This window comes from Cibotium barometz, chromosome 17 (assembly GCF_041138505.1).
Source record: "Cibotium barometz isolate CiBa-2024 chromosome 17, ASM4113850v1, whole genome shotgun sequence".
NCBI lineage: Eukaryota > Viridiplantae > Streptophyta > Polypodiopsida > Cyatheales > Cibotiaceae > Cibotium > Cibotium barometz.
Genome location: NC_141062.1, coordinates 1,631,561 through 1,645,899, shown reverse-complemented (window position 1 = coordinate 1,645,899; position 14,339 = coordinate 1,631,561). Strand labels below are relative to the sequence as shown.

At 41.5% G+C, this 14,339-nt stretch overlaps 1 protein-coding gene across 1 annotated transcript; it reads left to right on the top strand.

The window, feature by feature from the left end:
- Positions 1 to 5,601: 5,601 nt before the first annotated feature.
- On the top strand, positions 5,602 to 10,182 carry LOC147629577 (enoyl-[acyl-carrier-protein] reductase, mitochondrial-like). Its single transcript, XM_086811075.1, has 7 exons — positions 5,602 to 5,614; positions 7,643 to 7,898; positions 8,603 to 8,786; positions 9,057 to 9,172; positions 9,267 to 9,434; positions 9,633 to 9,905; positions 10,001 to 10,182. The coding sequence occupies exons 2-7, from the start codon at positions 7,656 to 7,658 to the stop codon at positions 10,040 to 10,042; spliced, it is 1,026 nt and encodes a 341-aa protein (XP_086667201.1). The 5' UTR covers positions 5,602 to 5,614; positions 7,643 to 7,655; the 3' UTR covers positions 10,043 to 10,182.
- Positions 10,183 to 14,339: the final 4,157 nt, after the last annotated feature.

The following is a 14,339-nucleotide window of genomic DNA, read 5'->3' as shown; positions in this document are numbered from 1 at the left end:
CTTCTCTCCACCCCTCCTTACGCTTCTACCTCTTCCACCTCCCCTCCATTGTCACCCTCCACTTCTCTTCCTACCTCATCTCCCCTTCCACATCCACCGTGCCACCTACCGTTACTTCCCCTACAAGTTACTTCTCCTTCCTTACACATGACTCTTCCCTCCCTTGTCTCCCCACCACAATTCCCCCTTCCTACATTCGCCTTGCCTTGATAGCCACCTCCCTTCCTTCCTCTACCCCTCCTACATTTCCCTCGACATTTCCACTGGCTCCAATTGGCTTCCCTCCTACCTTTCCCTTGCCACCGACTTCTCTTCCTCCATTTCCTCTTTCTGCTATTCCTTTCAACTTGGTTTCAATTTCTTCCTCTCTTCCTCTAGGTCTTCCCTCTTACATCTATGAGGAGAGCTTTGTTTAGGCTACCTTCATTAACTCTACCCTTCAGGTGCATCGTGGTGCAGAGACCAATCGTTTCCATCTTTGTGCCACTTGCACCCTTCTTACTGCTTGTGATGTTGAGTGTGACTCACTTCGCAAGACCCTTAGGCAACATATCGTGAAATTGTACAACTTTGCACTCATGTTGCCCTTCATCATCACACCTCAACATCCATTCCCCTTCCTTACTCCTTTCCCTCATCTTCTTCTTCCAGCTTTCGCGTAATACGTTCCCCTTTTCCCCTTTCTACTTCATCGATTGCCACCCCTCTTCCATCTTTGGTCCCCTCCATGGCCTAGCCTCTTCTTCCCCCATCGACATGCACCCCTTTCCCCCCTTCTCCTACCTCTTTGTCGGTTTCCACCCCTCTTCCACCTTTGGTCCCCTCTAGGGCCTCAACTCTTTGATTTTCGGTCCCCTCCACGGCCTCACGTCTTCTTCCCTCATCGACACGCACCGCTTTTATTCCTTCTACCTCTTTGCTGATCACCACCCCTCTCCCATCTTTGGTCCCCTCCATGGCATCGACTCTTCTCCCCTCTTCATCATTGACACATACCCATCATCCACCCCTTTTGCTTGCTCCCTTGTGCTCCTCCCACTTGCCTCCTCCAACAATGCCTCCTCACTGCTCACCAACGAGCTCCCCTCTGCCTCTCCTTGCTTCCTCCTTGTTGCCTTTGACGTCCCCTCTTTGTGTTACCTCTTCACCCTCGTCGTCTATTCTTCTAGAATAGTCTCCTACTTCTCCCTCCCCCTCCACTGGCACTCACCTTCTCATCAACTTTGACTCTGCCCCCATTTCGGTCCATACACCTCCCACTAATATGGATTTTAGCTAGGATCCACGCTATCTTCCCATCCCCACCTATTATTTCGACTCCAGTTCTACTTTGGGGGATCAACCTTGCCTTTCGAGAGATAGTACAAAGTTAGCCAACGACAACACCTGCACCTCTTCTCTATCCTCCTGCACCTCTTGAGCTCTACCATGAGTTCTTTCTTTTATTTTGTTTCTAGTCAGCTCGCCTTCATCGGGCTAGCATTCTTGTACATATTTATTTGGGTACTTTGGACATATTATGCATGGCCTTGTGACAGCTTGGCTCCTCTTTTTTGGGCCAAGACTTTTTGTACTATTTTTTCTTTTGGTACTTCACATCTTGTACTTCTGAATTCACCTAGGACAGTGAACCATTTAGGGAAGGGGCACCTGCAGATCATCACTCCGATGGTCTTGGTATAGCAACCCAACAATGGCCACCAATACAAAAATGAATCATACGCCAAGCCACACCAAACATGGCAAATCACACCCACCCCCCAAAGTCATGGCCACTAGTCAAGAAAAGCATCAAGGAGACTTGAGAGGCAATGGATATTAGTGGCTTCCTTTATGAGGAGGTCTTCATCATGATGGGAAACACTTCGGTGGATGACACTTTAATGTGTGGCTTGGAGCATCAATTGAGCATCTCTTGGCTTCCTCCCCTGTGGTCCAAAGACCTTCCCTTGGTGCTAGCCTATGCAGTCCTCCCCCCACCTTTCGTGCCCTTCCTCTCCACCCTCCTTGTTGGCTCTCCTTCCCTCGCCCTCCTCCTTCTTGCTTGGCTCTCTTCTTCTCCCATTAGTCCTCATTCTCACCTGGCTCTCTCCATCTCCCATCTCCCACCTCCCACTCTTTCTCTCTTTCTCCCCTCCTCTCCCTCCTCGAGGCTGTGGCTCTACTCTACACCAGGAGCTCTGCTACATATTGTGTACACATGTTGGGTTGCTTATATATATATATGAGATGTTGATGTTGCCTTCATATTTCATCTTCTGTTGATGTTGGTGTTGATCTCATAGCATGAATACTGTGGTTTGTGGTTGTTGAGTTGATATATTCTAGTGTTAGTCTCGGTCTCATCATACCTTGCAACGGTCCCGTCCTCTTCCACCCCTTAGGGCATATCACATGAGCATCAAGGACCCATTATTCCTTCCCCTTCTTCCCCCCTTCTTCAGCTCCCCCCCTCTCTCCCTAACTATAGGTGGATCTAGGCTAGACCGACACATCCATCTTCAAGTGCCATTGGTTCTCCAAAACAAATTATTTAATCAACTTGTTGACACTCTCTGTACAAGATTTAGTTAGAGGGCAAAATTGACATAATGTAAAGCATACAAGGCTCAAGCATAAGTTTTAGCCACCATCAATCTTGAAAGCAAAGATCGGGCCTTATCCTTCCATTTCATGAACTTGCCTTCAAGCTTCAGGCAACATCTAAATCTTTGTTTCGGTGCTACTCCTAGTCCCATAGGACACCTTGAGTATTTATACATTTCACCATTTGGAATCTATGTGAAATGGTACTGATCAATCTAGTCTAGTCTACAATTCCAACCTATCTAGATGGGCTCAATTTCAATTGTATTTACATAGGACCCCCTAGCAACCGCAAACTCTCATAGAATTGCAATAAGTCATTGATAAATCCTCCAAAACTTCCAAGAAAGTATTGTTATCTTCAACAAATAGTTGCATGCATTGGATTGCCCCTTGGAGCTAATTCCTCTGGTGATAGTAATCAATTTGGCTCAGTAAGGGTTCAATAGCTAATGCAAAAAGAAGAGGAGCAATCGAGCAACTTTGTTTGACTAATGTCCTCAGGGAAAAAATTCCATGTGAATAGCCATTCAATGAAAATGCTTCAATGGCCTTAGTAAAGAGAGTGCTCACTAGCTTGTTGAAACAAGATTTGAAGCTTTACTTCTCCATTCTTTTGAGAGAATAGGCTTTTTCTAAGTCTAGGTTTAAGAGCACAAAGCTCTTTATCATGTTCAATAGGGTAATCTACCAAAACCAAAATATTTAGGACAACATCATGGATACTTCTTGCATGGATAATGCCATATTGTTGAGGGTGTGCAATCTGAGCTAATAAAAACTTGATTTTGGGTGCCATAGCCTTGGCCAATATTTTGTATATGGTGTTTAGCAAGATTAACAGATGCCAATTCTTTGGCTGAAGACTATTCGTAGCCTTAGGTATTAACTTAATGGTCACGGCATTGGGGTGGAATTTTAGCCCTCCTACACATGCAAGGCACCATTTGAGTAAGATCGATTCCACACTCCCACCAATAGTATTGGTAGGAACTTTGTCAAGCCTAGGGGCCTTATTCTTGGCCATGTTGAAAATAGTGAATTCAACCTCACTATCAAAAAGGGCCTCCGGTGTAGAATAGAATAGAAAATAGATATCACTCATTGTAATGGCTCAAGCAAATGCTACACCCATTCCTCATAGTCTTCAGGCACCTCATGCTTAGTACATGTTACAATAGACAGATAATTGATAAAGACTTCTGCAATTTAGTTGTCGCTTTTGTAAGTATCTTACCCTCCTCATGTGCTATTGCTTTAATTCTTCTCTTTTATGGCTCTAAAAAAATAGGTGAAGGGTCTCTCGCAATGCTCTAGCAAATTAAGTCTAGCTCGAACAACTGAAACTTTCACCTTTTGCTCACTAGCTCTAAAAAAATAGGTGGAGGGAATGTACTGAGCCTAACCTTAACAACAATCCCCCAACCTTTATCTGTTGTAGCTTGCCTCTTGTCCCATAGAATGCATGCATGAGGGGGAGGGGGGGTAAACATAATGTACAAGACCTTTGCAAGTGAGGCCACCAACTTCTTGCTTTCATCGTAGAGTATTTTGTTGAGTTTAGGGGAACAAATCCATACCGAGCACTCCATGTGTAGTAGCCCCTCAAGCGAGAATGATGCTTGCTAGGACAGAGGGTGAACACGCTCACTCTTGTACCCCACAAAATTGACGAGGTTCCAATCTCTCTCCATTAGAAAGGAGACATGCACATGGTAAAAGCCCTGCTAAACTGAAAGTTGACAAGGGAGTAGCATGCTCCAAATGATTGGAGGAACCAATTCTTGAAGTCTTCTTCATTAAGGATTCTCCCCATGAAACAGAAGAACAACTGTAGTCATGCAGTGAGTTGTAAACCTGGTAGAGCTTGGTCGGAGCAATCTTGACTTGAGCCTTGTGTATTTTCTTTTCCAGTGAGAGAAGTTCTAACTCTATGGTTGATACAATTGTTGATATTTGCATAGCATGAGCTCTATTAATAGGGCATCATCATCTTCCCCCTTATGGAGGGCCTTTGTCTTATCCACATACGACGCTAGCTATAGACTGGCGTTGGATGGTTCTTGGACAAAGGGGGGAGGAATCAATTCGAGCGGACTTATCACGATGAGAGCCATTATTTGAGCGAGAGCTGGGAGGTTCCTTTCGCCACCTGTTTTCTAAAAGGGCATTTAGACTTTCTTTCGATGAGCTTGATCAGGTTGATCAACCTTGCAATTGTTGCCCAAAGCCAACAAACCCCGATATAATAGAATTTTAGTAAATTAAGTACTTCTACTTCGACATTTTAATTAGTTCACAAAAGCATCCACATATTTAAAAATACACTAAATAAATTATTCATATCTTTTGTTTCAATATAGCTACTTGGCCGGATCTTGTTGGCCTTGCTAAGGGTCTATGGAAAGCGGCTTAAATCATTTACTAATGTGCCAATAAGGGTCGAACGACTTATTATGGGTCAAGCTGACCCTTCTAATGTGTGCTTAAAATTGTTTAGTTGCTAATATTAACTAGCTTTAGTTTGTCTTTTAGTTTCTATGACACCATCGTTGTTACAAGCATATGATATTATTTAAGTGTGTTTTAAGTTTTTCCACTCGTGTCCCCACTCATTTTGACAATCCATCCCCTCTTTCAACTCTCTCCTCTTCTCTCTTTGACTCAATGTCTTTTACCATATTAATTCACTTTCACTTGCTTTAGTCTCTTTTCCTCTCCTTTGAATGTACACTGTAAAATTTTATTATAATACCTATCCAATCTAATTTACATTTTCTTTAAAAGTGGGCTTAGTGATTGTGCAACCTTGCTAAGAGCTAGGCCTTAGTGGATTCTCCACCTTGCTTTGTTTAATAAGAGGCATCCTTTTCTTTTTTTTTTTGGGGGGGGGGGGGGGGGGGATGTTGATTTTACATTGAAGCCCTTGCCTTTGGGGCACAATAAAGTTTCCTTTATGCTAAACCACAAGCGACACCCTTGACCCCATGCTCTCTTGTGTAATGGTCTATTTTGTTGTGTGGTGGATTTCTAGCCTCTCCTTAGTCCTCACAGTGTTGTTCATCAAATTGACTATTGTTGTGTAATGGATTTCTTTGCTGACTTGTCCACCCTTAACTACATGAACCCAATTATTAGTCCTAAAATTTGAAGGCATGTTGTAATCTCCCATTTGAAAACCAAAATCTTATTTTGGCCTTCAAAATAAGTTAAAATATACATATTTCTCAAAGGTTGTTAACACAAAAGACCTTCATAGAACCCTTGCAGGGCCAAAAAGGCTACATATTTCAGGCCCAATGTAATTACTTTGTGCTTGTGCAGAGTACTCTTATTGGCCCTACTAAGGGTCTATGGGAAGATGGGTACTTTTTTGGCTAATGGGGTATGTTCAGCTTTTTTGTGAGTAGGTGGTCAAGTCAACTTTCATTAAGTCCTTGATCTTTGTTTAAGACTTGGATCTAGTTTGTGGATGTTGGACTTGGTTGAGGCGTAGTTAAGGCCAGTTTGGTTTTAGTTGAGGGGTAGTTGGGGTTCTAGTTAGAGTGGGTGGGTAGTGTTTTTTCTTTTAGCTTCTATGACACTACCTTTATTGAGAGGGTATATACTCATGTGCCCACTCTTCTTTCCCTTTCTTTCCAACGTACACCTCTCCTATCCCTTTGTAATTTTATTGAAAAAAATGTATTGTAATATTTATTACCTTTTTGTTTTTCACGAGAGCTTAGTGATTGTGCAACCTTTCACTCAAGTCCTCACTCGTATCTAATTGGTCCATCCTCTCTTTAACCTCTCTCCTCTTCTCCCTTTTCATATTTATTCACCGTCGCTAATTTTTTTCTCTTTCTGTCTCTTTCCAATGTACACCGTTTGCAGGGGGGTTATTGGAAAAATTTATTACTTTTCATATTTATTCACGTTCACTTACTTTTTTCTCTTTCCCTCTCCTTCCACCAATGTACACCTCTTCTTCCCTCTTTTGCAAGTGATTGGAAAAATCTATTGTAATATCATGCTGCTATATTTTCTTAGTGATTGTTCTTGGAGCTAGTCACTTGGAGATTCTCCTTAGTTAGCAGAATCTGTCAGGGGAGTTAATTTAAGATCTTTTTTCCCAGCCAGTCAAATTAACGACAATCTCCAAGTCATGCCGGTTTCTTGTTCTCAAAACATACACATTTGCCAGTTTTTACATTAAATTATTCAAATTTTACAAAGCCAAAGTAAAAGTTCTTTTCAATTTCAGCCGGTGCAAAATACACTAAGGGTGTTTACACACTTGGCCCACAGTGGGCATGCCCAAGGTTCATGGACGGGCAAGATTGCCCACCCATGGTGGAGATGCATTGAATGAAGGCTGGGCGCCCATAGTGTTAACGGTCCACGGACGGTTTTTGCTAGCAAAGTTTCCTTCGTAATGGGCTACACACGTGATTGATCTATTTTGTTAAAGTTTCCTTCATGATGGGCACCCCTTGGTCTGGGGGGGGTGCACCGAGATTCATGGTGCGGGTTGGCTAGCTTTTTCATGGGGCCTGCAAATGCCGATCAAAGTCATAGACAGTTAGACTGCGCTAGTCCATGGGGACCGGTTCAACCGCTACCACAAAAGACCTCTTCTAATCCGTAAAGTGTCATGGTCGGTTGACACTCAACTCTTCGATCAAGGCACAGACAATTTTCATTTCTTTTGGCCGCTTTTAAATGCCTCCCACAGCCCTCCACATGAGGGAATAGGCCGTGGGTGGATCTTCCCGGGTCGGGAAATGCCCGAAAACTAGCTCAGGGCCGCCGACCACTTGTGATTTCCGGGGCACGTTCTTCTGGTCCCTCAGCCCTCAGCCCATTTCCTTATCCATAGAACCCTTGGAGGCCCAAAAAGGCTCCAAATTTCAGGACACTGGTTTTTTTGAGCGCTTAAATTTAACAGGAATTACTTTGTGCTCGTGCAAAGTACTCGTATTGATTTTACAGTGTTTGCCCTTATATTAATGGGCTAAGTAGTAGCTAGACGCGTGTTTTTTTGATCTATTTTGTTGTGTGGTGGAAACTGGATACCTGGCGTCACTATGGCAGCACCTCACCACGCAGCAGTGGAGGTCCTGCAATTCAACTCCGACGATCCTTTGGCCGCTTGCCGTTTGGGCAGTCGCCCTACCCCTTCTCCAGGCCCTGATCAAATCCTGGTGCGCTTGCTTTGCCGAAGTATCAACCCCTCAGACATCCTCGCTATCCGTGGTCACTACCCAGGATGGCAGCCTCCCTCCTTCCCTGCCATCCCTGGCTTTGAAGGCATGGGCGTCGTTCACCAGGTGCTTGTTGTTGTTGTTGTTCATCCAATTTGGAACACTTGGTAAAGGGTGTGTTTGATCTAATATAGTGGAAGTGTTGCTTGTTTGGTCTATCATGCAAGTGTTGCAGACATTTTGGCAACGTTTTTACGTACGTCCTTATTTAGTGGACTACAAGCATAGCCCCAAATCGCCCATCATTAGATCGACTGTATATCAAGAATGTAAGATGCAGAGTGAATTTTGGGCGATGTTCTCTGTTTGCATTAACGATGAGCTGCAATAGGACTTAAATTAAATGATGGGAAATTTGCGGCTGTGCTTAACGAATTTAATCCAATGATGGGCGATTTGCGGCTGTGCTTTATGTCGTCCACTAAATAAGCTAAAAACGTTGCCAAATGTCTGTAGAATCGATCTAATCCTTAGCCTCCAGTGCAGTTAATTTGTTTAGGATGTTTTCGTGCACATGCGCCATTCCACTGATAATAGTATGGATTTCTGTCATTTTTGGGCGGCGTAATCTCCTTATTTGTATACATGTTGAACTGTAACGCTTCTTCTTTATGTAACGTTAGGAGACAAGGTCATTAGTTTAGGATTTTTTCGTGCATATGCGGCATTCCACCGATGACATAGCACGGATTCTGTCGATTTTTGGGCTGCTTAATTTACGTCATTAGTATACAATTAGTTGAACTAAAACGCTTTCTTCTTTATGGAAGGTTGGAGACAATGTGACCAATTTAAAAGTCGGACAGCGTGTATTTCCCCTGGCGCCAAGTTCTGCTAAAACTGGGCAAGGATTGTGGCAGGAGTACATCGTAATTCCTGCTGCCATGCATATTCCTATACCAGATGCTGTGAGTGATGACGTTGCAGCTCAATTCCTTGCGAATCCTTGGACAGGTGATTTTCTTTAGCTGGAATCCTAATTGTCCCTTTGTTGATACTTCCTTTTGAGAGCATGGAATTTTAAAAGTGCTTATACAATTGGCAAATTTGTTTGATCTCGAAGCTGGCCTTGTCTGATGAATGATTCTATTCAGCTGCAATCAAGCGAAATGCATCATCCTTTTGTCTACGTCTGCCTCTGTTGCTTGCCTGGTTGTCTCCTGAGATACTTAGCATTACGAGAAGCTTGACTTGTGTGTGGCTATGCGCATCGAGCTGCTGCAGTTTATGGGATGTTCCGTGTCCTCAATGTGCCCAAGGGAGAGTATGTTCTGCAGACGGGGGCAGCATCAGTATTGGGCAGGATGTTCATTGAGTACTGTCACTCCCAAGGCGTGAAGGTGATGAACGAAACCAAAGACTGTGGGAATTTGCACACTTTGACTAAGTTAGACAACCACTAACAATTAAAAAGTGTGATGAAGTAAGTAACAGACAATCAATGTGGTGAGACGAGAGGAGCAGAAAGAGGAGCTAAAGGCACTAGGAGGAGATGAGGTGATCAATTCAACAAAGGAGGATGTGGTGGAACAAGTGAAGAAAATCACTGGAGGGAAGATGGCTCATGGAGCAATTGAATGTGTGGGAGGTGAGATGACGAAGGTATGTGAACAGTTGGAAGGTAATGATGGATGGGTATACCCACCACTACCTTGGATCCTTGGTATCAAATTCATTTGTAATTGACTTTAGAAGTGTAGTAACACAGAAGGTCCTTGGAAATACTTCACATTGAATCTTGATGCTTCAATAGCCCTTTACTTACATTTAGCCATTTCATGATGGTTGTGTGCCTTGCAGGTGGTGGTAGAGAGTGTGAGGGATGGAGGCACTGTGCTTGTTTACGGGGTCTTGGGTTCTTTCCACCTGGAGGCCAGTATCACCACCCTTATATTCAGAGGTGTCAAGTTGCAAGGGTTCTGGTTGACTAGTTGGCTACAACAGTTGCCCCCAAGTGAAATGGGAGTGATCGGCGCCCATGTGATGAGTTTGCTAGAACAAAAGGTCATTTCTCCCTTAGTAGGAGAGAAGTTCCCCCTTCACCAATTCAAAGAGGCTATCACGAAGAGCTTGGTATGATGTTGTATTGGTCTTCCACGCTTGGTCAAAATTCCCCCTTCTTAATGGGCAATGCATGCTTACTTTCTTTTGTCCCCCTCTTTTTACAGGAGCCTGGACGTGGTGGGAAAGTACTTTTGGTGAGCTACTAGACAAGGGGACTTCATGTAATTTGATGGACCTAAAATGTTTCTACTGTGATTTGTTGCACTCCTTGATCTTTTCAAGATTTGTTGAGGTGTCTTTACTTATATCAGTTTTAGAATTAGATGATGTTTGTGCTTGCTCTACATTCGTGTAATAATTCTTTGAAGTTACACTACTAGCAAGCATCCCATTGTGCGATATGTTTTTTTTTTTTTTTGGGTGTGTGTTTAACACTATTTTAAAAACTCATGGAATTGTGCAATACAAATTTAATAGATGCAATAGTTGAATTTGTGATATTAATAAGCATAGAATATGTGCTACAAAAATGCAATTATCGCACTTACTCTGCATTGAAAAAAAAAAATCCAAAATAGAGAGCATTTTTTCATGCATTACACTTGGTAGGTGCAAGATTAGGGTTTGAGAATGCTTTGCTGATAGAAGTTATCCCAATGTGATTATTTTTAACGTCGTACAACATTAGGCCCCTCTTTAATTTGGTTTTGACGTCCTTTGTGGTACATCACCACTGTACTTAGCACATCGTGCAGGTACACAAGGTCACAAAATGAATATCATGATTTGCGCCTAGTGTTTGACCTCATGCTTTCATAGGAATCGTAAGGGATCATCTACATTTCTTTAGACATATGTAAAGAAGACTCTCGGGGGGGTCACTATATGTAAATCCTCTATATCACGTGCGTTCAAGGCCTATTTAAAAAGTCCCTTATCTGTGAATTTTTGAGTGAATATAATATATCCTTTCTTATTAAAATCTGTAATTTTTTTTCAAAATACAATAAATAAATCCCCTCTGTAAATATATTTCTGTAAGTTTTAAATATTTAAAATGTCCTTCTGTTGAACCCACGTGATACTTACATATTTATACGAGTGACCCCCCCGAGAGAAGACTTGCTCTACATCATGGATGGAGAGACAAATGGCTCATCGGAGCTTTTGTCCATCCTCAATATATATCCTCATGATATTCATATAAGGGAATCCACATGGGCTGGTGTGCGTCATTGCTCTAGCTTCTCCAACTGTCTCAAGAAATGAGTCCACACAATTGGCTTACGTCCACATAAGATCCATTGTTTACTGCATGGCATGCATGGCAGCTCAACGTTCTTCATCAAATATTGATTCAATTCTTGCAAAGTATAATCAATCAACAAGGTCACTCTATCTAATCAATATTCATTCACAAAGCGATAAGTCTGATTGAAGATGATTTGTTATAACATCAATAGTATTGTACATTTGTCACATTAATTGGTACTCATTAAGAAGTTGTTGTTGGTCATATGTCCACGTACTTTCATGAGATATAGCATGAAACATGAATCTATGTTCAATACCACAAATTTGACCGTAGTTAGGCAAATTGTGTTCGCTATGATCCCAAATTGAATATACCTACTCTAGGACCCATTCCACAAACTTTGAAAGGGATAGAAGATCATCTAAATATGCATGATGTGATTCTCTAGGTTCTCTCCTCCAACTTGTTGGTGCTCTACCAACTATGTTTGTATTGCATCAATATTGTGTGTGTGAAAATATTTTCATATTTGTGCACAACTTCAATGAGGTAGACCCTTCCGCATGAAAATAGTAATGCATCCTCAACATCTTTCTTGTCATGATCATCATCCAACAACCATGAGATGCTTTGGGATCAAGCATACTAATGAACTCATTACAATAAAAGATGGATTCTTATGCAAAGTTACCTTTGAAAGCATTAACCTTTGGTTTCCCCCTTTGCCTCACCAATGCCGCCAACAACCTGACCACCTTCATATACCTTTCTAGACAATACATCCACCTATAGTGAACTAGCCCACATAAAGCAATGTCATCCATGAGATGAATACCAAGAGTTGAACTTGAATATATAAAAAAGAGCACGGCAAGTCTCTCTCTAACAAACATAGAATTTTTGGTCCACGAAATCTCATCATTAAAAATTTAACATATGTTCAGTAATTATTAGATATACCATGAAATTAGTAATAAATATATTAACAAAATATGAATATACATGAACAATACTCCCAATTGAATATGGTGCCATGAATAGGAGGTTGCACAAAGCCAATGGTATGATAGCTTGCCTCAACTTGTGAAAATTGTGTGACATCAATCTTGCCTTTTGCCTCAAACTCCAAATTCCTTTGTTAAGGTATATGAACCATTTCTAATGGGGGTGCAAATGTTGCAAATGATTGTTTCATTTTTTCTTCTTCTTTAGCGTAAGTACTCACCATCCATGCGGTTTTGTTCCCTTGTATTCCTGCTTTGGCATGCTTTCTTTGTGTTTCTTTCATAAGGTCTAGGTGGGCATTGCCAGTATCTCTTTCACCATAAAATGTTTGATCAAAGAATTTCAAGCATTAACCTCCATAGGCATTGGATCTATAAGGTGATGAATGAGTAGATCCTAAACACAATTCATCAAATACATTTGAATGAGGTCCTTCATCTTAAGCATGATCATTTAGCACCATTATAAGCAATGATATAACAACAAATTCATACCTTCGAATATGATAGCTTATAAAAGATTGAGAGCTTTTGCATCCCAATTTATTTCAATTTAATTATACCCTCAACCATTGCCTTCATTGTACTAACCAATCAATCCAGATGGTGTGATAATGTGTAACTCTTCACATTCCATGCCATCAAAGTGCCTCACATCCTCTCGTTTAAAAAAAATGATAAGGGACCAAGAACTTTCAATGGGAACTTTGGATGGTAGCCGTGAGTTTGTGAATCCAACAAGGAGTCTAAACTCACTCTAAAGCAAAGTGTCTTTCAAAGGGAAAAATAAATTCATGAATACTTGAGATCCATTATAGGCTAGGACATGTATTGTTTACAACTCCTTCTATTAATCAATATGTGGTTGCATGTACACATTTATTGAATTTAGCTTCATGGGATTTGCATTGATTAAGACAAAGAAATTCATGTAAATATTACCTTGATTATTTATTTCTTATGTAAACCACATTTATGCACATGTTCAATAGAGCATACATAGGAGCCCATGGCCTAATTCACATGGACCTTCTTTATGGCAAGATTTGGTCGAATCTTGTACTTTAACAAGACTATTGGCCAAAGATAAATGGAGCTTTAATGGCTAAACAATATGTTGCTAACTTTGCCTACCACACACGTCATTGCTTCATCCTCATAAATCCCCATATGGTCTTAACATGTTTTCATGCAACGAAATCAGTAGTTTCCATTTGAGCTATGATGGAGCATGTGCCATTTCTACAACATAAAAAGATTCTCACATCTATATATGTACATGACTATGGGGGTTACCTCCTTGAATCCAAACTGGAGCATGAGGCATGTCTACAACATGCCAAGATGCTGCCATCAGGGATTTCATAAACGTGTTCACAAATTCGTGATCACGTTAACAAAACGTGTTATTAACATTCTAAAACATGTGATCACAACATATATTCACAAGACTTGATCTCTTACCGGCCAAAACTTACTATTCCTGTAAACCCGCCGGGATTCTTTGTTTCCCAATGGGCCTCGCCGGGAAACAAAGAATCTCAACGGGTATATTTCTTATTAATAAAAGGCACCCGACACCCTTCAGTTGGCTTTTTGGGAAGATTGTCCTTGTTTTGGGGGCATCACATCTTTCCTTGAAGTGCTTATAGAGCTCCCGGTTGGCTAGGAGCGCCCTCTAGGGAAGAACGTCCTTATCTTAGGGGCTATTATCTTTCCTTGTTGGCACTCCTAAGGCTACTGAGCCACTAGTCCTCAATTCTTTGAATTGTGGGCAGAGTGTGGTTTGTAGCTAATACTCGCGGAGATTTAGGGACAAAGTTGGAGTCACTTCAACTTTGCGTTCGAGCAGCGTAGGTAGTCTACCTTATTCTGCTCTATAAATGGTTTGATGGAGCCAAGAGTCCTCCTTAGGGGCTTGTATTGGTTCTTGATATTTGATATAGTCTTTATTAGACAATGGTCTATGTCCTATACTAGAGTGTTGGGCAAACATAGATCTTTGATTTGCTTTGTCAATGTTAGAGTCTTAGAGAAGGTCTTTTGTCCTATACTAGAGTATTGGGCAATCATAGATCTTTGATTTCTTTAAAGTATCCTTAATTGGGTACGAAAGACATCCTTCATCGGGGGTGCAATGTGCATTGTATGCATGCTGTCAATTACATGTATCTTAATCTTAGAATACACATTTATGCATTCGTCTTGTCTTGTCGTGACGCTAAAAGTCTAGCAAAAATTAAT

Excerpts from the sequence above, each read along its gene's own strand:
- LOC147629577 (XM_086811075.1), top strand. The coding sequence starts at position 7,656 with ATGGCAGCACCTCACCACGCAGCAGTGGAGGTCCTGCAATTCAACTCC. Across the intron at positions 7,899-8,602 it reads GCATGGGCGTCGTTCACCAG|GTTGGAGACAATGTGACCAA; the intron begins GTGCTTGTTGTT and ends TCTTTATGGAAG. Across the intron at positions 8,787-9,056 it reads CCTTGCGAATCCTTGGACAG|TTTATGGGATGTTCCGTGTC; the intron begins GTGATTTTCTTT and ends GAGCTGCTGCAG.